Consider the following 21,723-nt stretch of genomic DNA (forward strand, 5'->3'; position numbering starts at 1 on the left):
CAGACAAACTCAAGTTTCGGGTGCAGCTTCGGCCTGAGAATTGGGGAGACAGTGAGTGGTCATTGTGTTCGATGCTGCGTCTCAGCTGTGGGCGAGTTCCAACACAAGATAACAATGCTGTTGGGAGCTGGAAGGCGGGGAGCTGAATGGGTGGGATTGAGAGTTTGCAGTGTGAGTTCCAGTCAGCCTCCCAGTCCAGCTGGAGGTTGCAGTGAGCTCTGCTGTGCTCTGTATCTCACTCAGTACCTTGCTCGGAATTTGAAGAGTTCACACCTTGAGCCTCAGTTTAAATAGAAATTTCACCTCCTCCAAGAAGTGACTTTAACCTTGAGCCGTTTCAACAGTCTCTGCGATGGGCTACTTGCAACTATTGGTCTGTGTGATCTTGTCTCTCCTGGACAGTGGTGAGTGAGCTTTTATCTGAAGTTTTGTGTGGTATTTAATATGCCTTAAAGTGTAAATGATCTATACCTTGCAATTTGGCCTCTCATCGCTGTTTAATCCATACTCGATGGAAAGTTTCATGCTGAATTTACTGTGATTCTCATTCACCCAAGGATTGATTGTAAGTCTATTAGAAATAGCAACAGGTGTAGGCCATTCGGCCCCTTGAATCTGCTGTGCCATTCAATTGGATCACGGCTGTTTCCGATATTCCTGAAGTGCGCTTTCCTGCCCTTTCCCCATAACTCTTGATTCCCTCCCAATCAAAAATCTACCTCAGCCTTAAATAAACACAATTTGTTCCCATTTCTCCCTGTGGCTGGGAGATTCAATGACTCTCAACCGTCTGAGAGAAAACAAAATTCAATCTCATCTCAGTCTGAAATTGGTGCCCCTTTATTCTGAGACTATGCCCTCTGGACCTAGACTCTCCCATGAGGGGAAACATCCTCTCAGCATTTACCCTGTCAAACCCCTTAAGAATCCTATATTTTTCAATGAGATCACCTCTCATTCTTCAAACATTCCAGCAATTACAGTCCCAACCTGTTTAATTTTTGCTCATGAAGCCATCCCTCCATACCAGGGATCATCCTAACCAATCTTCTCTGAACTGCGTCCAGTGAAATGATATCTTTCTTTAAATAAGAGGAGCAAAACTGCTTACAGCGCCGCAGATGGGAGAGATATTGAGCACATAAGCAGGTTAGACCACAGCTACAGTTGTGTACTCCATTCTGTTCACCCCATATTACAGGAAGGACAGTGTTGCTCTAGAGACAGTGCAGAGGAAAGTTACTTTCCTGCTCTCTGATGCTGTCTGGCCTGCTGTGCTCCTCCAACTCCACTCTGTGTTATCTCTGACTCCAGCATTGGCAGTTCTTGCTGTCCCTCGAGTGTTTCCAAGGCTTGAGTATTGAAAACCATGAAGAAAGGCTGGCTGGGCAAGGATTGCTTTAGAAGGGGCTAAAGGGAGATTAAATTGACACATACAAAAGAACAAGGGGCATGGATAAGAGTGGACAGGGAGAAGTCAATTATCATTAGATTCTTAATTCCAGGTATTTACTGAATTCAAATTCCATTATCTGCCATGGCAGGATTTGAACCCGTGTTCTGCAGAACACGGTCTCTGGATTAACAGTCCAGCAATAATACCACTAGGCCATTACCTCCCCTGGAAGCATCAGGTTAACATTGGCATCCCCAAGTGTTCCCTCAGAACTAGCCAAGAATGAAGCCCAATAAACAGGAATAAGACACCTGTGAATAGGCATTAGCTTAGTCACACTGTCACTGGGTTGTTAATCCAGAGACCCACATGATATTCTGCAGGCTTGGGTTCCACTCCTGCTGTTAAGGATCTAATGCTAACCATAAAGCTTTTGTTGATTGTTGGATAAACCTGCCTGGTTCAATAATGCCCTTTCAGAAAGGAAACTGCCAACATGTGACTCCAGACCCACAGCAATGTAGTTGACTCTCAACTGCCCTCTGGATATTTCAGGATGGGCAATAAATAATGGCTATCCAGGGTCACCCTCATCCCATGAATGAATAATAAAAAAAAGTGAGCTAGCGTGTAGCGATTCGAAAAGTAGATTCCTTCCCACTCATTAATTCCCCACTAATTAATATAATTTTAAGCAATCCTTTTAACCACCAAAAAAGGCCACATAACCACATCCAAACTCTTGGAAGAAATTTTTGACTTATCCTGCACCAGCCAGCTCTTCCATGGGACTTGAGCAGTTGCCCAGATACATGTCGTCCTTCCTGCTTGATCGGCAGCTAGCAAAATCGCTAATGACCCACATCATTTGGGCTCCTGTCAATACAGCCAAAACTTTGACCTAAGGGTTAAATAAGTTTCTTATAACATGAGGGGAACTACGGAAAATACTCGAGTAGTTTCTTGCAGTTTACAGGAGGTCAATTATTTTAGCTTCTGGAACGTGCTTGCTAAATGTCCACAAGGGCTAGATATTTCTAAAGGACGTTACTACTGGGAATGAATGTTGGCCAAGGTAGGGAGCTCAGTATTGCACTTTGGTGTTGAAATCTGGATTGGGGTAGTTTGTACACTGCAGGCCAACACCCTCAAAGGTGGGGAGGGGGTGTCGTCACTTTTATAGCAGCGTATGCTACAGACAGCATCAGACTCCTGCAGAATTCCTAAGGTAGCTGCTGGAGTGGGAATTGCCCCAGTTCTGGAAACCTCCAGGGGGCAACTGTATGGAATCTGGAACCTTTTGGTAAGGCTTCCAAGACTCTAAGACAGAGTTGGATGGTTGAGCCTCAATAGTTACACAGGGAAAACTAAAGAGATTAAAAGCTGTTGTACTCCCTGACCAACTGGGCAGCACGGTGGCAAGAATCCAGTTCAGTTCCAGCCTCAGGTGACTGTCTGTGCAGAATCTGCCCGTTCTCCCTGTGTCTGTGTGGGTTTCCTCCCACAGCCCAAAGGTGTGCAGGCTAGGATGGACTGGCCATGGGAAATTGCCCATAGTGTCCAGGGATGTGCTGGCTGGGTAGGTTAGCCATGGGGAATGCAGGATTATTGGGTAGGGGGTGGATCTGGGTGGGATGCTCTTTGGGGGATTGGAGTTTACTTGACGGGCCAAATGGCATCCTTTCATACTGTAGGGGTTCTGTTCGCTATAAAATTGACTAAACTCATCATTGACACTCCAAAATTCTGTGGACACATCCCCAAAGATTCCCTCCAGATCTGACAATCTCCTCCACCTCCCAAATGAGCCGAGGCCTCACTCCTTCTCTCACTGCCTCCAAATCCGACCCAGCCCAAATTCCCTCCTCCAAATCTCCCAGAACACCCTCCCAGCAGCCCACAACTCTCTCTCCCCTGGATCTGACATGCTTCAGCTTAAGCTGTTTCTGACTTACCCCATTGTCAAGTCTATCCACCCCTCCTTCAACTTGCTGAACTCCTGTAGTCATGCCTAATCCCTCACCCAAACCTCCACCACCACCCCCCCCGGCTAAATATAAAACCACACAATGTGGGATCAGAAGTAGGCCATTCATCCCATCGAGTCCGCTGTACAATGATATCATGGCTGATGTGATAATTTTCAACTCCACTTTCCTGCTTTTAGCCCATGACCCTGATTTTCTTGCTCTTTAAAAATCTCTCTATCTCAGCCTTGAATATACTTACTGCCCCAGCCTCCATAGCCCTATGCAGTGAAGACGTCCAGAGTTTCACGACCCTCTGAAGGAAGAAATTCTTCCTCATCTCTGTATGAAATGTGACATAATGCATTTAGGGAGGCTAAACAGTAAAAGGGATTATACCAGCTCCCTTCTTCATCTTTAATCAGCCCCACTTTTTCCTTTTGCCCTTCATGTAACAGTAAAAATAATCTTTGGGTTTTCCTTTATCTTGTTTGCTAGCAGTTTTTCACGCCCTCTCTTTGATTTCCTTTTTTTTAACTTGATCCTTGTACTATCTATATTTGTCTAGGCTATCTGTAGCTTTGAGCTTATTGTGACTATTATAGGATTGCTTTCTCTGTTAAATCTCCCCCTTGTATTTTTCTAAAACCATGGTCTAACTTTGGCAGGTACCATTCTTATTTTTGGAGCTGGCATGTGCCCCAGGGATCTCACTAATTAGTGCCTCTCACTGGTTTACTACTGATTTATCTTTCAGCAGCCCTGTCTGGACTGCCTCAGCCAAATCACAGTTTTGCAACATTTGCCTTCTCCCAGTTAAAAACATTTACTCCAGATTTATCTCTGCCCTTTTCCATAATGATACTAAGTCAAATCAAATTGTGGTCACTATTCCCGATAGATTGCCCATTATCACCACTCAATTGCCCATCTTCATTTCCCAAAACAAAATCCAGAATTGTGACACTGCTCATTGGACTTGCCACATGTTGTTTAAAAACAATTCCTGTACACAGCACATGAATTTTACTCTTATTGCCCCTTATATTGTAGGAAACCCAGTTAATACTGGGATAGTTCAAGTCTCCTACTATTATTGCCCTCCTATTCCTACAGTTAGAAATTTGTCTAGAATCATAGAATCCCTACAGTGTGGAAACAGGCCCTTCAGCCCAACAAGTCCACACTGCCCCTTGGACCATCCCACCCAGACCCACCCCCTATAACCCACACACCCCTGAACCCTACGGGCAATTTAGCATGGCCAATCCACCTAGCCTGCACATCTTTGGACTGTGGGAGGAAACCGGAGCACCCGGAGGAAACCCACGCAGACACGGGGAGAATGTGCAAACTCCGCACAGACAGTCGCCTGAGGGTGGAATCGCACCCGGGTTCCTGGCGCTGTGATGCAGCAGTGCTAACCACTGAGCCACCGTGAGAAGTTAAACACAGTTTTGGGATAACGGTTAGCAACGGTGGGATGCGAACCCACACCTCCTCAGAGACTGGAACCAGAATCTACATTTGTTCCTCTATCTCCATCTCACTATTTGGGGGTCTGTAGCACTCCTTGTAGTGTGACTGCCCTTTTTTTAAAACTCAACCTATTAAACCATATTCATTAACCTGTAGCATATAATCCCTCTCACAACTGTAATTGATTCTTTAAGCCATACTGCTAACCCGCTCCTTTTTTGACACCCAATCTATCCTGCTTAAATACTGTATATTCAGGGATATTGAATTGCAAATTTTGACCCTCCTTTAGACCAGGTTTCTGTGATGGCAACAACATTGTGTTGTCATGTATCCATCTGTACTGGGGATAAGCCATGTGAACCTTCTCTGGACTGCTTCCAATGCCGGTATTTCTTTCTCTAGATAAGACTGTTCACAGTATTCTAGCTGCAGTCTGAATAACACCTTGCACAGTTTTAGCAAAACCTCTACATTTTTATACTCTATTCCCTTTGAAATAAATGTCAACATTCCATTTGCCTTCCCTATGACCGGGAGAACTTGGATGCTATCTCTCTGTGTGATACAAGTATGAGTACTCCAAAACTCTCTGTGCTGCAGCGTTCTTCAGTCTTTCTCCATTTAAACAATATTCAGCTCCTTTATGCCTCCTGTCAAAGTACAAACCTCATACTTTCCCAGGTTGTACTCCACCTGCCCGGTTTTTGCTGCCTCGCCTTTATGTCTCTGCAGACTATCTGTGTCTATCCTCACCACTTGCCTTCCCACTTATTATTGTGACAAACTCGGTGATAGTATGGGCACTCTACTCATCCAGGTCATTAATATGTATATTGTCAAAAATTGTGATCCCAGCACTGAGCCCTGTAGCACTCCACTAGTTACAAATTGCCAATCTGAAAATGCCACCCTCATCTCAACTCTCTAGTACCTGCAGTGCCCACCTACTAGTCACCATAACTTCACTCTCCTGGTATTCCACGTTAAGAGCCACATGGCATACAGGTCAGAAACAGATCCTTTGGTCCAACCTGTCCGTGCCGACCATAATCTCAAACTAAACTAGCTCCAACTGCTTGTGCTTTGCCCATGTCCCTCGAAACATTTCTTATTCATGAACTTATCTAAATGTCTTTTAAACATTGTACCTGCATCCATTACTTCCTCCAGCAGTTCATTCCACACACAAACCACTCTCTTTGTAAAAAGTTGTCTCCATGACTTTTTAAGATACTTCTCCTCTCACCTTAAAAATATGCCCGCGGTCTTGAAATGCCCCATCCTGGGAAAAAGACACCTGCCATTTTGCCTTATCTATACCCCTCATTATTTTATATACGTGCATAAGGTCACCCCTTGACCTCCTGTGCTCCAGTGAAAAACGTCCCAGCCTATCCAACCTCTCCTTATAACTCAAACCCTCCATTCCTGGTAACATCCTGGTAATTTTTTTTTCTGAACCGTCTCCAGTTTAATAGTATCCTTCCCATAACAGGGCAACCTGAACTGAACAGGGTACTCCAGAACAGGCCTCACCAAAGCACTGCATTGTGTGCTGGTGAGGCTGACCAGTCTACGGTGCTGATTTTAGGTTCCAGTCTCTATGATGTTTGGGTTCAAATCCCACCACCGCCGCTTCCACTAATAACTTGTCCCACCAAGTCCTTGGGTGACTGACCTACATTTCCATGGTTAATCTACCTGTAGCACGGTGGCTCAGCAGTTTGCACTGCTGCCTCAAAGCACCAGGGATCTGAGCTCAATTCCATCCTTGGACTACTATCTGTGTGGCGTTTGCACACTTTCCCCGTGTCTGTGTGGGTTTCCTCTGAATGGCCTGGTTTCCTCCCACAGCCCAAAGATGTGCAGTATTGGGTGGATTGGCCATGCTAAATTGCTGTGTGCAGACCAGGTAGATTAACCATGGAAATGCAGAGTTACAAGGATAGGGTACAGGGAGTGGGTCTGGGTGGGATGGTTGGTATGGACTTGAATGGCCTGCTTCCACACTGTAGGGATTCTACAACTCTATGAACCTCACAACATGACCTCCTGACTCCTGTACTCAAAAGTCTGAGCAATGAAGGCAAGCGTGCCAAACGCCGCCTTAGCCACCCTGTCTATATCCTCATCTAAATAATTTAAATAAATGACGAACAGAAGTGGACTCAGCACCAATATCTGTGGAACATCACTGGTGTCTCGTACCGTCAACCCAGTTTTGTATCCAATTGGCAAGCTCACCCTGAATTCCATGTGATCTAACTTTACTCATGAGCCGACTATGCCGAACATTGTTAAAGGTGTTACTAAAGTCCATGTAAACAACGCCTTACCACTTTTTACCCACCTTACACACACTTCCTGAGTGACTGTCAAAGAGGCTATAGACGCCCTTAAAATCTACTAAAGAATATAAGAACATTAGAACTAGGAGCAGGAATAGGCCTTACAGCTCCAAAGCCTGCTCCATTATTCAATACAATCATGGCTGATTTTATCCCAGCCTCAACTCTACTTTCCTGTCCACTCTCCATAACCATCCAACCCTTTAATAATTATAAATCTATTTCCTTCTTAAATTTACTCAACGTACCAGCAGGCACCTAGGGTAGCGAATTCCACAGATTCTCCACCTTCCGAGGGAAATAATTTCTCCTCAGCTTAGTTTTAAATCTACTACCCTTTGTCCTAAAATTGTGACTTCTTCATTGTAGGGTACCCTCGCTCTTCTAAGCCTGCAGACAGTACAGGCCTATAGTGCTCAATCTCTCTTCATAACATAAACTCTTCATCTCCAGAATCAATCTGGTGACGCTCCTCTGTACAGCCTCCAATACGACTACATTCCTCCTCAACTAAGTCCTCTTGATCCCTCCCTCTTGACCACTCCCTCCAGATTTACTCCAACCAGATACAGTCCCTCCTGAACGACTACACTCTCTCCTGGTGCACATCTTCAACATTCCCTCCCTCCAGATTTTACTCCCTTCGGATACACTCCTGTGAGGTTAGATTTTCAGATCAAATCTGAGACAGAAGTTTAAAATCCTCACTCCTTTGTGGGGGCTGGTATGACCCTGGGGACTCTCACCTGACCCGGGGTTATCTGCAGGATGTGGATGAGGTCACCCTCAGAAAACCCATCACAACTGGAACGTACTGTCTACAATTACCCAGAAGTTTCCAGAAATATCCCTAACTCTGAATGAGAGGACTCAGACTCATTGGATAGTTACCAAAAAAAGGTAAGAACGTAAGAAATAGGAACAGGAAGATGTTCGCTACCCCTTGCAGTGTCTTTGTATCCTCCTCACAACTTAGTTCCCTTATCTGTCTTTGGAACAAATACAAATTTGGCTCCAATGCAATTGGTCGCTTCATTAAGTCATAATTACAACATAAATTATAAATAGTTGGTCCCCAGCATTGAGCGCTGACTCCTAACCTCTGAACCCTAACTCAAATGGTTCTCCTTTGCCCACTGAGAATGACGCATCTATGCTGAGCCTGTTTCATGTTAGTTAGTCAGAGTCCCATCCCTCCTAAAATATCACCCCAAATGCTATGTTCTCTTACCTTGTGCTGTAACCCCTTTATGTGCCATCTTACTAAATGCCTTTTGGAAACCCAAGTACGCTACATCTTCTGTTCTCCATTCTCCATCCTGCTTGTTGCGTCCTCAAAGAACTCTCACAAATTAATCCAGAAAAAATTCTCTTTCACAAAACCATGTTGACTTTGCCCAATTGTATGGATGTTTTTCTAAAAACCCTCCTGTAATGCATTCTCTTACTTCCCCCACACTAGATGTGATCCTGGCTGGTATAAAGTTTTCTGCACTCTGTTGCTGTTTTTTCTTCAGTTAGATATTACTTTCTAATCTGCTGGGACTCTTTCAGAATCAAGGGGGCTTTGGAAGATTACAATCAAATACATTTGCTATCGCTACAGGGAATTATAATAGCTGAGGATACAGGCCACCAAGTCTGGACAACTTGGCAAATTTTAAACCTATCAGTCTCAATGTGCTTTCTGTCTGGTGTTCAAGATTGTTCTGATGTGCAATCAGATAAGGCGTCAGGGACTCTGTCTTTTTAACATTCTTGATGACAATATTTCCCAATTGAAGAGGGAATATTCCCTATGGAAGTGGTGCAGAGTCTGTTGTAGAGGCTGAACTAGCCATTCTTCTGTATCTTGTCAGTGAATCCAAACAGTTAAGTGCTAGGGAATCAGGAAAGAGGATAGAAACAACAAGGAACATGGGTCGAATCTATAAAAGTGACATGGAGCCAATGTAAAAGCAATGCTGACACCACTCTCATTCTGCATTCCTCCTTGTACCCTGTCTGCGAAGTAAAATGGGCGGCACGGTGGCTCAGTGGTTAACACTGCAGCCTCACAGTGCCAGGGACCCGGGTTCAATTCCCGCCTCAGACGACTGTCCGTGCGGAGTTTGCACATTCTCCCCATGTCTGCGTGGGTTTCCTCCGGGTGCTCAGGTTTTCTCCCACAGTCCAAAGATGCGCAGGCTAGGTGGATAGGCCATGCTAAATTGCCCGTAGTGTTCAGGAGTGTGTGGGTTATAAGGGGGATGGGTCTGGGTGGGATGCTTCAAGGTCCTTTGTGGACTTGTTGGGCCGAAGGGCCTGTTTCCACACTGTAGGGAATCTAATCTAAAGGGTTAGTAATCATTCAGCTGTCATGTAACCATCATCATGACACGAGCAGAACATTCTGCACTAGGCTATAGAAACATGTGTTGTGAAAATAGATTTGGAATTACTACACAGATTACTGTAGAGTAGGTAGGTGTAATCAGGGTATGAGGAAAAACTGAGCCTTAGAGTAAGGACAGGTCATACCATGATGTCGTTGCTCAATCTCTTCCCCCGAGACTGCAAGGCTGCGCTCTTGCATATAATCAACAACATAAACACAGTTTCTGGACAACTTCTTGTTACTATTTAGATGAGTTCACTGAGTGTGTTATGACTGAGACAAGGTCACAGGGAATGTGTTACTATTTAGATGGTGTGGTTGCTCAATTTCTTCATCTGAGATTGTAAGGCTGCTCTCCAGCGTCAAATCATCATCACAATTCCAGCTCTCCGGACAACCTCTTTCTTTCAGTCCACTGAGGTGATTGGCTCTGCAGTCCTTCCCCAAGTCCCAACTGCCCAGCAACATGGAATTGGCTTTTGGAGTTTCTCTGAGCAGTAACAGAGGGAGATAACTAGGAGCAACAGTTTGGTGCTGAGTAACTCTCTAACAAACTGTTTATTAACCCTTAAGCTGATTAGATTTGCCTACTAAAATATCCCAACAGGTTCTAGGCAAAATCATTTGGTCCTTCAAAAGTTACAACCTCCACAGGGGCTATCTTATAGAATACCAGACCAGAAGAAATAAATCGATTGTTGTTAGACATAGCTGCTGTTGAAAATCAGCTTTGCTGGTGTGAACTCCTGTGTGTTTCCAGAGGTTTACAAAATAAACGATAAATTATCCAATTCTCTTTCCAGGGCATGCCCTAAGCCATTGTCCGGCTTTGTACAAGTTGTCAAACGGCCGTCAGTTTTTCCGCTATGGTGGGATTTACGTGATTTTCTTTTGCAATCCTGGATTTAAACGTCATGGATTTCCGACCAGTAGCTGTGTGTCCGGTCGGTGGACCAGGGCACCTCCTGTTTGTGTTGGTAAGCGAAAGTCATTCCACTCAAACGCTGGCCTTTCCCCAGCCACAAGAGAAGACAGTGTGAAAGCTGCCCATAGTGCCAAAGCAGACCATCCTCGGGACACTGCCCAGGGTCTGTAACCATCAGTGTATTTGTTTATACAGTCAGTTAGATAGATTATGAGTCTTCCAAATGACTCAAATGTTACCATTGCTGTCACTTTGATTAATCTTTTATATGTTGACAGGGTTGCACTTTGTCAATATAAAAGTTGCAATATCCACTTATTCTAATGCAGTTTGACCTCAGGAGGGTTACGCTGTAGTATATTTTAGCGAAGACCTCAAATTGAACCAGGAGTAAGCAGGAATCACAACACACTCACTAAACCACAATTATTTCCAAAACACATTTGGACAAACTTCCTACAAAATCAAAACACCCCCCCGGCGGAGGTATGGTGGGGCGGTTGCCAATCCAGCGGTATCGTGTCTTTGCCACCACCTCACAACCTCCCCTCACACCTTTTGCTTTTAAGGTCAGTCCCATACAACGGATGTTAGACCTTAATCTGACCGACGGCTCTATTAATCAGAATCTCGTTGTCTTGCTACAGCTTCTGGATGTCCGGACATTGGCACCATCCTCCACGGAAGCAGCACTCTGTACGACAGTGGCTCAATCGTCCGATTTGTATGTGACTCCGGCTTCACACTGCTGGGATCGCGTACGCTTTATTGCGACGGCAGTAACTGGAATGGCACCAAGCCAATTTGCAAAGGTGGGCTGTAAATGTAATGCAGACCTTGCATGACGTTTGCACAATTATTATTCACTCGCAAGCTATTCACTTATTAGTTAACTTATTCACATAAAACCTGTCACAAATTGTATTTGCGTCACGTCAGCGGAAATATCTTTCACCCAGTAAACCAGACGCTAAAAAATCCCAACAAACAACATGAATGTGTCTGAGGTATAAAGCTAGTCCCTATGACTGTGACCCTGATATCTGGTTCACAAATGCCCTCACAGGAAGGAAATCTGCCCTCCTTATCTGGTCTGACCTGTTTGTCACTTTAGACTCTCAGCAATGTGGCTAACTCTTAACTGCCCTCTGGGTAATTAGGGATGGGCAATAAATGCTGCCTACGTCTCATGAGTGATTCTTTTAAAAAAGAATCCCGTGTAAGAATAAATTGAAACAGTCGGCACCTTCAGGAGAGAGGAGAAATTTATATATAAAACCTGTCCTCATATATAAAACCACAGCACTAAGTTAGGGCTAACTCAGCTTGTTTCACTGTGAATTATTAGTCCTAAATTTAGAGTATTTTAGTGCTTGCTATTAATCTTTTTTTGGGATTAGAGCCGGTCATTGGTATTTAGTGAGGCGTGTCACTCTTTGATGATGTTGCGTATAGAATGTAGTCTTTAACCTGATGCAGATCTTGGAACAATCTGTTAACAAAAAGAAAGCTTTAACATCACTGAAGATGAGGAACTCACATTTCACCATCTGATGCAATGCCCTTCCTACCAAAGCACAGATTCTTACAAACATCCTTCCCATGCCGTGAGTCCTGCCCTCTCTATCGAGCATACTCTGTGATCCGGGAGGCAAGGCCCACTTCCCACCTCACACGGAGCCCAACGTAGCTGTCGAAAAATGGTGGACTTTGCCCTGTAGCTCCTGGTATCCAAGAAACATAGCTCGGATTCAGCAATCCATCCCTTTGTTTCGGAATCAGGTGTGATGAGGTTTAGATTGGAGAAAACTATCCGGAGGTGATTGGATCAGACTGAATTCCAAACCATCATTCCTCAAAAAGTCAGTGGATCACCCTGTGTAAATTCAACAGGATCACTGTGGAAATGGAAACAAAATTATTTAATGTTAAACCCTCTCACCTGACTGTGCCATTGCTGCTGTTACAAAATTGGTGACAATTGTACAAAATGATGAATGTAAGAAATTGGAGGGGGAATAGACCATTCAGCCCTTGAGTCTGCTCTGCTTTCCACATCATGGCTAATCCTCTTACACTATCACCATATCTCATAATGTCTTTAACATGTAGAAATCTAATGATCTCTGCCTTGAATATTCTCAATGACTGAGCGTCCATACTCTCTGGGCTAAAAAATTCCAAATGTTCACCACCTGCTGAGTGATATTCTTCCTCATTACCTCAGTCCCAATTATCCTGCTCCTTATTCCGAGATTAGGTGCCCGAAACAGTCCTTCTCTGATGGAAGACCAAACCGACCATCTTCCCAATCGACAATCAGCTCTAGTCCAAACAGATTCAGTTTGAATATTTCCATCAAAGGTCTGAAAATCATCACTTTTTCATCTGTATCTAACGCCAGATCTGGTCTTTTCACAGTGACACAGAGAGCTCCTCACTCATCTCCAATTACATCCAAATCTTATAGATGGTTAAGAAGATTAGAGGGTCATAACATTGAAGAAGACAGCATCATGGCTGAAAAAGACTCTGAAGGAACAAGATGGCGGGCTTCTAAGGACCGGATATCTCCTAATTACGATTTGAAACAGCCTGGATCATTTGATGGGACGGCTGAAAGGATTACAACATTAGCTACGAGTTCAAAGCCCACGCTCTCAATGGATGAGGAGGGACCAGGCTCACCGCCCCTTAAAATTACCCAACACGGCACCAGTGAATATATTTCCACTAGAATAAATGCAGCCCCTTCTCCTGCCAATTCCATCATCCTGCAATATAAAAAGGAGGCTCCAAATGTCATTTCAGATGTACTGCTGTCCAGTGACTCCATCCCTGCTTGGTCAGTTAGTGGAATCCTAACTCTGACAAGCCCAAGTCCTTGGTACAAGTCTATGAGTGCAGTAACTGTGGGAATGGCACCAGGTTTGGAATCTCTGCACTCTCCAACAAATACACCTGTCAATCTGTACAAAACTGAAGGTGGCCCCGAAACAACAGTCCCCCCTGGTCCACAGATGGAAATAACCAGTCACAGTCAGATGGCCATTCAAATAAAGGAAGAGCTAATATTCACGGATCAGACAGTGCCACGATTGAGCACATTTAATTTGCGAGCGAGCGCAAATAATCCAAATCAGATTGAATTTACAAACCCCTTGCGAGCGAACCCGGTGGATTTAGATCAAGCCAAGGGAAGGCCCAGTTTGAGAAACAGCCTATCAGGTTCAACTAACGGGGAGATTGCCAGAACATGGGCCAATCACATCCTGCAGAGTGAAGGCTGGTTAGCCAATAAAGTCACTAGTACCCCAACAGAAGTGCGTGCTCCGAAACTCTCTGAGCCTGACCTACAGAATGAACTGGTGGATATAAACAGGGTGGATCAGAATGAATCAGCACACCTTAATCTACAAAGACCCATTGTGTGTCCCTCGCCACCGGTACCAGACCACGGCATACTGTACTTCCACAACTTGGCCAGAGCATCACCATGGCAGTACAAATACTACATACAGTACGCCTGTATTCCAGGCTACAGACTGGCGCACGGAGACCAGCTTAGCTTCTGTCATAATGGCACATGGAGTGGAGAGACACCGGTCTGTGTAGGTTAGTGCCCCAGCTGTATTCAAAACTTATCACTTGGCAAATTGTCTCTTGAGAAAGGGAGCACAGAAACGTCAGCTTTCCTGCTCCTCTGATGCTGCTTGGCCTGCTGTGTCATTCCAGCTCTACACCTTGTTAGGACAAAGAACAAAGAACAAAGAAAATTACAGCACAGGAACAGTCCCTTTGGCTGTCCAAGCATGCGCCGATCAAGATCCTCTGTCTTTACCTGTCATCTATTTTCTAAGGGTCTGTATCCCTTTGCTCCCTGCCCATCCATGTACATGTCCAAATATATCTTAAAAGACGCTAACGTGTCTGCGTCTACCACCTCCGCTGGCAACGCATTCCAGGCACCCACCACCCTCTGCGTAAAGAACTTTCCACGCATATCTCCCTTAAACTTTCCTCCTCTCACTTTGAACTCACGACCCCTAGTAACTGAGTCCCCCACTCTGGGAAGAAGCTTCTTGCTATCCACCTTGTCTATACCCCTCTTGATTTTGTAGACCTCAATCAGGTCCCACCTCAATCTCCATCTTTCTAATGAAAATAATCCTAATCTCCTCAACCTCTCTTCATAGCTAGCGCCCTCCATAACAAGCAACATCCTGGAGAACCTCCTCTGCACCCTTTCCAAAGCATCCACATCCTTTTGGTAATGTGGCGACCAGAACTGTACGCAGTTATCTCAGATTGTCCAGCATCTGCAGTTCCCACTATCTCTGAAACAATTTAACTGCCTCAGCTTTGGACCCAAGATTGGATCAAATTGTTCATTGTAGAAATGAATAAAAATACATTGAAGGACAAGTTAAGGAGTGTTAGTAAGCCCCATTTAGGTGTCATTTTAAAAAAATGAATAGAAGTGAAAGCAATAAGAGTTCTGTCCATAGAGCATAGTCCATCATTCAATACAACTGTGACCTATTTTAGGCTCCAATTCCTCTTTCCTGACTGAGTCCATATCCCCTCATTCCCCATCAGGCCAATATCTACTTGTTTGAGAGTGTATTGGTGTTAGGAAGAGGTAAGAGAGTTCTTGCCCCCAGATGACCACAGCATTGGGAGTGACTCCCTGACAGCTCTGTGCATCACCCCTCCAACCCACATCTCCACCCTCCTCACCCCCATCCAACAAACTCTCCAACTCCAACCACCGTGGCATGTTTACTGGTGGGGAAGCATTTCAAACAGGCACACTGAGGTGTGCAGAAATGTTTTTATTCGCAGATGGTGGTCAATCTTTTGGAATTCTCTGCCCAAGGGGTAGTGGAGGGGCCAGGCAGTGATCGACAGGCATTGATAGATATTTTTGACATTGAAGATATCAAGGGAGAAGGAGATCGGATGGGAAAATGACACTGAGGGGGATCAGCTACGTTGAATGGCAGAGAAGACTTGATGGACTGAATGGCCTCCTCCTATTCCCTATGTTCCCTGACCCATTACCACCATGCCCCTGAAGTGAGCAGTTAATGCGGGCTTCCTGTGCAGGTTGGGGGGTGGGGTAGGGGGGAACTGCGTAAGGGACTGTTGTCAGAGGTGAGAAATGGGGGCTGGGGGAGCCTGCTGGGACCTAGCCCCTTTTATCCTTGCTCCCTCCTCTGGGATCGTCTTCCCTTGATACCCCACCTCCCCAACAGCGCTCACTGCTGAGCTGCAATCTGAGGTTCCCAATTCTGCTCCCCAGTGGCAGTACCAGTCAATAGAGATGCCCAGCTCTGACTGACTCAACAGCTGGGATACTAAGCCCTGTCCCACTGGCACTGACTGTGTGGGTGCCTTCCTGAAAGGGGCAGTGCCCTGCGCTCTCACACACACTGGCCTCGGTGTGACTCCGGATCTCAGGCTGTGAGGGTCACCTTGAAATGCCCAGGCGAGGCACTCATCTCAGGGGCAATTAGGGACAGGCAACAGATGCTGGCCTTGCCAGTGCGACCCAGGGAGAATGACACAAAGCTGTCGTTCGTTTTGTCTGTGAATTTTTTTTCAAACCTTCCTCACCTTTTGGTGTGAAGTTTTTTGAGCAATTTCTTTTTTGTTTGTTTGCTTCTGGTTTTAAAGAGGAAATAAATATTTGCCGTGATCGGTTCCCAGCACTTAGGGACCACATTTCCAAACACAGTCACTACTGTAACATTGTGCACAGCAAGCTCCCACACACCGCAAATCAGCTGGTCAATCTGTTCCAGTGAAGCTGGTTGAGAGGTCAGTACTGGGAAGGACTGGCAGCACTCTTAATGCAGTGACTCGGGAGCCTGTGTCATCCATGGTTGCAGTCAAATGGGCCTCCAGGTTAATGTCTTATCCAAAAGGCAGCAATACACTGTTCCCTCAGTACAGGCACTAGACAGGACGCCTAAATTTCTGTAGTCAAGTCTCTGGAATGGGAACCTTGAACGTTATGGTTCAGAAAGGGGTGAACAGTAGTTTTTGGATTTAATTTTGCCATATCATCTCTGAGTACCAAAGATTCTGTTCCTCTGTTTGCAAGCAGTGGGATAGGTGGCTCCCTCCTAATACAACATCAGTGTGAACAAGTGCCACTGGCAAGTTCTTAGGTCTCCCAAACTCACGGGTCTTCCTGACGATGGAGGGATTGACAATCTTTCTGTTGCAAATGAGCCAAGTAATAATCATAAAGGGGCCTTTGAAAATAAATGATGTCCACTTTAAACACACGTTTATCACCTTTCAAAATACTGGGAGGTGGCAGCAAAAAAAATCAATTTGGTTAAGCCAATCAGATATCAAAGAATAATACCCACCACCCCACCCCCCCAACCTCCAATATCCATTCCCATTGGTCAGGAAAGACAGCGATCCCTGAGAATGGACCAATGGCAGGAGTGTTAAAAGTGGTGGGGGAGATAGGTCACGTGATGAAACCTTCAGGAATATACTCAGTTGGAGTTGGTAACACCACTGAGGTGATCCAAGAGGATTCCATTACAAAGCTGGCTGTCAGTGTCATTTCCATTGGTAACAGAGCCTCAGACCACCTCCGTGTAACTATGAGCCAATCATCAGCGGTATGTAGCAGGTTCTGATTAGTTAGACTTGATGGTTTAATTCATTCGGAGTTAGGGCTGAATGTAGGAAATTATCAGTGTTTACAAAGGCAATTCTGCTCTGTTGTAAGACAGCAATGTGTTTGCTGATGGTCAGTGTGTACCCTTGGAGGTTGTGACTAGTAACCAGACTATACAGCAGGTCAAAGGTTAAAAATTCTGCTCTAGGTCCAGGGCTAGCAGAAGCCAGGAGACCCCCACAGTTGGGAAGATAACACTCCCAGCTTCTTCTGTATTAACTGGTCTTAAATCCCACTCTGGGAACAGTGTGCTGCTCATGCATGTTCTAGAAGCTTCCCAATGGGCCAGACTGCAACAGATCACTAAGAAATAACCAGAAGTAGGTCCTTTGCTCCTTTGGCTTCCTCTCTGCTATTCAACCAGATCACGGTTGATCTTATTCAGGTTTTAATTCCACTCTCCTGCCTGCTCCCTGTCCAGTCAGAAATCTGTCGAAAGTAACTGTGAATATATTCAATGACAAAGCTTCCACTCTTTAGGAGAGAATTCCAAACATCAGTCAACTGTCTCAGATTAAATTCCTCCTCCTCCTCCTCCTCCTCCTCCTCCTCCTCTCCAACTTAAAAAGGGAGACCCCTTCTTCTGAAACGCTACCCCTGTGGTTCTAATCTCTCCCAGCAATCACCCTGTCAAGTCCCTAAACACCCTCAGGACCTCTGGAGTTTTATAGGGCACAAAGGGGCCCTCTAGCCCATCATGTCTACATCAGTCACCAAACATCCATCTATTTTTACCCCCAGTTTTCAGCACTTGGCCTGGAACGTTGTGTGGCATTGTGTTACCAGTGCTCAAATCGCAATATTTTTAAATGTCTTAGGATCTTACCCCTACCAGCCCTCCAGGCAGTGACTTCCAGACATCCACCACCCTCTGGGTCAGAAAATGGTTCCTCAATTCCTCTCTAAACCACACGTTTCTTACCTTAAACCTGCGCCTCTGGTGCTGGTCCTCTCTCAGGTCACTGTATAAGCTGTACGCCAGCTTGGAACTCAAACCCAGCCCTTACCCAGTCTGGATTCCACGTGACTCCAGACCCAACTGCAATTGGCTTGACTCCTAAGTACCCTCTGAAATGGCTGAGGGGGTCTATCCTTTCAAGGGGCAACAAATTCTGGCCTTGACTCAAAAAGAACTAAAACTAAATTGGTGTTCCGAACCAGCAGGATGGGAGGGGTTAGAACTTTCTCTGACACAAAACAGAATCTCAGACCAAGATGTCATCGGTGATAGCTGACCCCTCAGGGAACTAGAGCTGTGAGTTCAAGTGGAACTGACCCTGTCCAATGAGTTTGAAAGGTGGTACTTCAATCATTTCAGTTTCTCCAATGTGTTGTGGATGAGTTGGTTAATGATGATGGTTCCCATGTGGCGTGTTCACAATTCTGATCCCGACAGATATAAACGAGTGCTGGGAGATTCACAACAGCCAGCCACCATGCGAGTGGAGCTGCTTCAACATCCCCGGCTCTTTCCGCTGTCTTTGTCCCCGTGGCTACGTATTAAACGCTGATACGTATCGGTGTGAAGGTGAGGGTTTCCGTTCTCATCTGTCTTGTTTTCTGGGGGGGGGGTGGGGGCTGGGTTTGTGACACACATCTGAGTTGGCAAGGCTCAGCTCACAGACTTGTCCAGCTAGCAACTGTCCGTGGGGCAACAATGTTCATCTTGGCCCACCCACCCTCACACACTCCCCTCTAATAGCCAGCCAGTGGTGAGGAACTTGGAAGTGGGAAGGGCACCATGGTTTCATCCTCAAACCTCTGTCTCCTCCACTGGGAGTTAGCCCCAAGCGGGATGGCCCATGGTTGACTTTCCAACTCCACAGTGGACAATTAGGGACACTTTATTGGCCTCAGCTCCCATCTCCAGCTGTGACTAACATAGCCACTTTGACTGACTGCCCTGCACTGGGAGGTTGTCACCTCAAGAGGCTCCCTCACTCTGTGCGCGCTTGGCAAGGATGCACATTGGATTGGCAGGCGTGTTGTTGGCTGGGAGTCACCCTTCTGCCACACTCCTGGGTTGTTCCCAGATGCTTGGCCCCTGTCCTCCCCCATCCTCCTTCAATAGTATTTCTATGGCCTCTGGCCAAGAGCTCCCACTGACCAGGACCTCCACCCTCGGGGTCCTCATTTCCAGAGTGGGAGGGCTTCATGGGTGGCTTTGTCACTGCCTGACAGGTTTGTGGGCCTGAGAGCGGCAGTGAGGGGTCCTCTCTCCAGTTGGCCACCCAATGCCTCATTGAGGTTTTGCCCTTGCTATGACACCACATGAGTTTAGGCCCCATTGCCCTTCGCTGAAGACAACCACACTCCTCAAACCTTGATTTCAGGGAGGCATGGTGGCACAGTGGTTAGCACTGCAGCCTCACAGCACCAGGGACCAGGGTTCGACTCCAGCCTTGGGCGACTGTCTGTGTGGAGTTTGCACATTCTCCTGGTGTCTGTGTGGGTTTCCTCCGGGTGCTCGGGTTTCCTCCCAGGGTCCAAAGATGTGCAGGTTAGGTGGATTGGCCATGCTAAATTGCCCGTAGTGTTCATGGAGGTGTAGATTAGGTGGGTTAGAGGGGGATGAGTCTAGGTGGGATGCTGTGAGGTTTGGTTTGGACTTGTTGGGCCGAAGGGCCTGTTTCCACATTCTAGGGATTCTATTCTATATCTATATCTGATCAAAGATCCATCTGCCTTTCACACCTTCTCAAATGTCTTATATTATTTCTAACCAGGATGGAGAACACCAGAAAATGTGAGGAATACCATTTTAAGAAATCTGGGTTCAATAAAGGCCATTTGGCCCATTGAACCATACTGTAGAATAGTAACTCCTGCATCACAGTCTCCAACGGTGCACACTGGTGCCAGACAATACAGGCAGTGTAATTTAGGAGACATTGGAATGCACCAGAGCTGAAACATAAGACACTCTTTCCACGATATGGGCATGTACCAGTTTGAGTTTGTAAGGTAAGAACTTAATGGCCTCCTCCTGCTCTTGTGCACCTTGAGCCTGCTCCACCATTCAATAAGATCATGGCTGATCTGAGGCCTAACACTCCATATGCCTGCTTTGGGCCCATATCCCTTGCTTAATAAAAGTTTGCCTCTCAGATTTAAATTTAACAGTTGAATTAACATCAGCCGCCATTAGAGGAAGAGAGTTCCAAACCTCCATTCCTCTTTGCGTGGAGAACTGCTTTCTGACATCTCTCCTGAATGGCCTGGCCCTAATTCTTAAACTATACCGCCTATTCTAGAATCTTCCACCAATGGAAATTGTTTATCTTTATCTACCCTGTCCTTCCCTGTTAATGTACTGAAAACCTCAATTTGTTCAACATTAACGTGATAAATTCTAGAGAGTAAAGGCTTAATTTGTCTCATCTCTCTTCATAACGTGACCCCTGAGAAAGAACAAGTTGGTTTGGAGCATGTCTGACTGTTTGGTAGTTGATTTATTGGACTAGTCATCCAGACACATGGGTTAAAAGTTCCACTACCACTGCAGTGGGGACATTTAAATTCTACCCATTAATAAATACAAAGTGAAAAGAGAATCTCAGTGATGGTAATCGTGAAACAACCAGATTGTCACGAAACCCACCTGGTTTACTGATGTACCATTGGGAAGGAAATCTGCCATTTTTACCTGGTCTGGCCTACATGTGACTCCAGGCCTGCAGAAAAGGACAGTGTCCCTGAAGGACATCAGTGAATCAGATGGCTTTTTATGAGAAATAACAGCCACAAATAGGCCACATTTTTATTGAATTTAAATCTCACCATCAGCCACAGTGAGATTCAGAATCCTGTGCCCAGAACATGAGGTTGGGTTCCGAGCTAGGAGTCTGGTGTTATGATCATGACACTTCATTCGGCCTGTGCTTCCTGTAAATGAATTTTAAAAATGGATTTGCAAGCTGCTGTTTATTTCTGGGCCGTTCCTAAAAGTGGCTCAGACTTGACGAAATGCTGTACTGACTGACGGTGAATTGTGTTGTAAGGTCGATGTGTTATTGTTTTTTTGCATTGACAGACATTAATGAATGTTCCTATAAGCATGGTGGCTGTTCTCACCTCTGCATCAACACTAATGGCAGATATCGATGCGACTGTCCAGAAGGATACACTTTTGGTCCGTACGACAAGAAGAAGTGCCAAATGGTGAGGGTTTAGACAGTGAAACATTTATACACTGATTACTTCAAACCTAAATCCTACAGTGTTCCCCATTGCTCATAGACATCACTCATCATGCATTTATTATACACTGTTTCAACACCTTTGCTCACTGTCACCCACAGTAAAGGAGCCATTGACATCCCTCATAATAATAGTGTGAAGCTGGATGAACACAGCAGGCCAAGCAGCATCTCAGGAGCACAAAAGCTGACGTTTCGGGCCTAGACCCTTCATCAGAGAGGCCTCTCTGATGAAGGATCTAGGCCCGAAACGTCAGCTTTTGTGCTCCTGAGATGCTGCTTGGCCTGCTGTGTTCATCCAGCTTCACACTTTATTATCTTGG

At 45.5% G+C, this 21,723-nt stretch overlaps 1 protein-coding gene across 1 annotated transcript; it reads left to right on the forward strand.

Annotated features, from left to right (window-relative positions):
* Positions 1–210: 210 nt before the first annotated feature.
* On the forward strand, positions 211–21,517 carry LOC125456777 (uncharacterized). The gene is made up of 6 exons (XM_048540178.2): positions 211–404; positions 10,374–10,547; positions 11,143–11,307; positions 12,917–14,110; positions 18,598–18,729; positions 21,235–21,517. Exons 1-6 carry the CDS (start codon positions 353–355, stop codon positions 21,372–21,374), a joined length of 1,857 nt encoding a protein of 618 aa, XP_048396135.2. The 5' UTR covers positions 211–352; the 3' UTR covers positions 21,375–21,517.
* The last annotated feature ends 206 nt before the right edge of the window (positions 21,518–21,723 follow it).

The sequence above is a fragment of the Stegostoma tigrinum genome, chromosome 12, assembly GCF_030684315.1.
Source record: "Stegostoma tigrinum isolate sSteTig4 chromosome 12, sSteTig4.hap1, whole genome shotgun sequence".
NCBI classification, from domain to species: Eukaryota; Metazoa; Chordata; class Chondrichthyes; order Orectolobiformes; family Stegostomatidae; genus Stegostoma; species Stegostoma tigrinum.

Excerpts from the sequence above, each read along its gene's own strand:
- LOC125456777 (XM_048540178.2), top strand. The coding sequence starts at position 353 with ATGGGCTACTTGCAACTATTGGTCTGTGTGATCTTGTCTCTCCTGGAC. Across the intron at positions 405-10,373 it reads CTTGTCTCTCCTGGACAGTG|GGCATGCCCTAAGCCATTGT; the intron begins GTGAGTGAGCTT and ends TTCTCTTTCCAG. Across the intron at positions 18,730-21,234 it reads TGATACGTATCGGTGTGAAG|ACATTAATGAATGTTCCTAT; the intron begins GTGAGGGTTTCC and ends TTGCATTGACAG.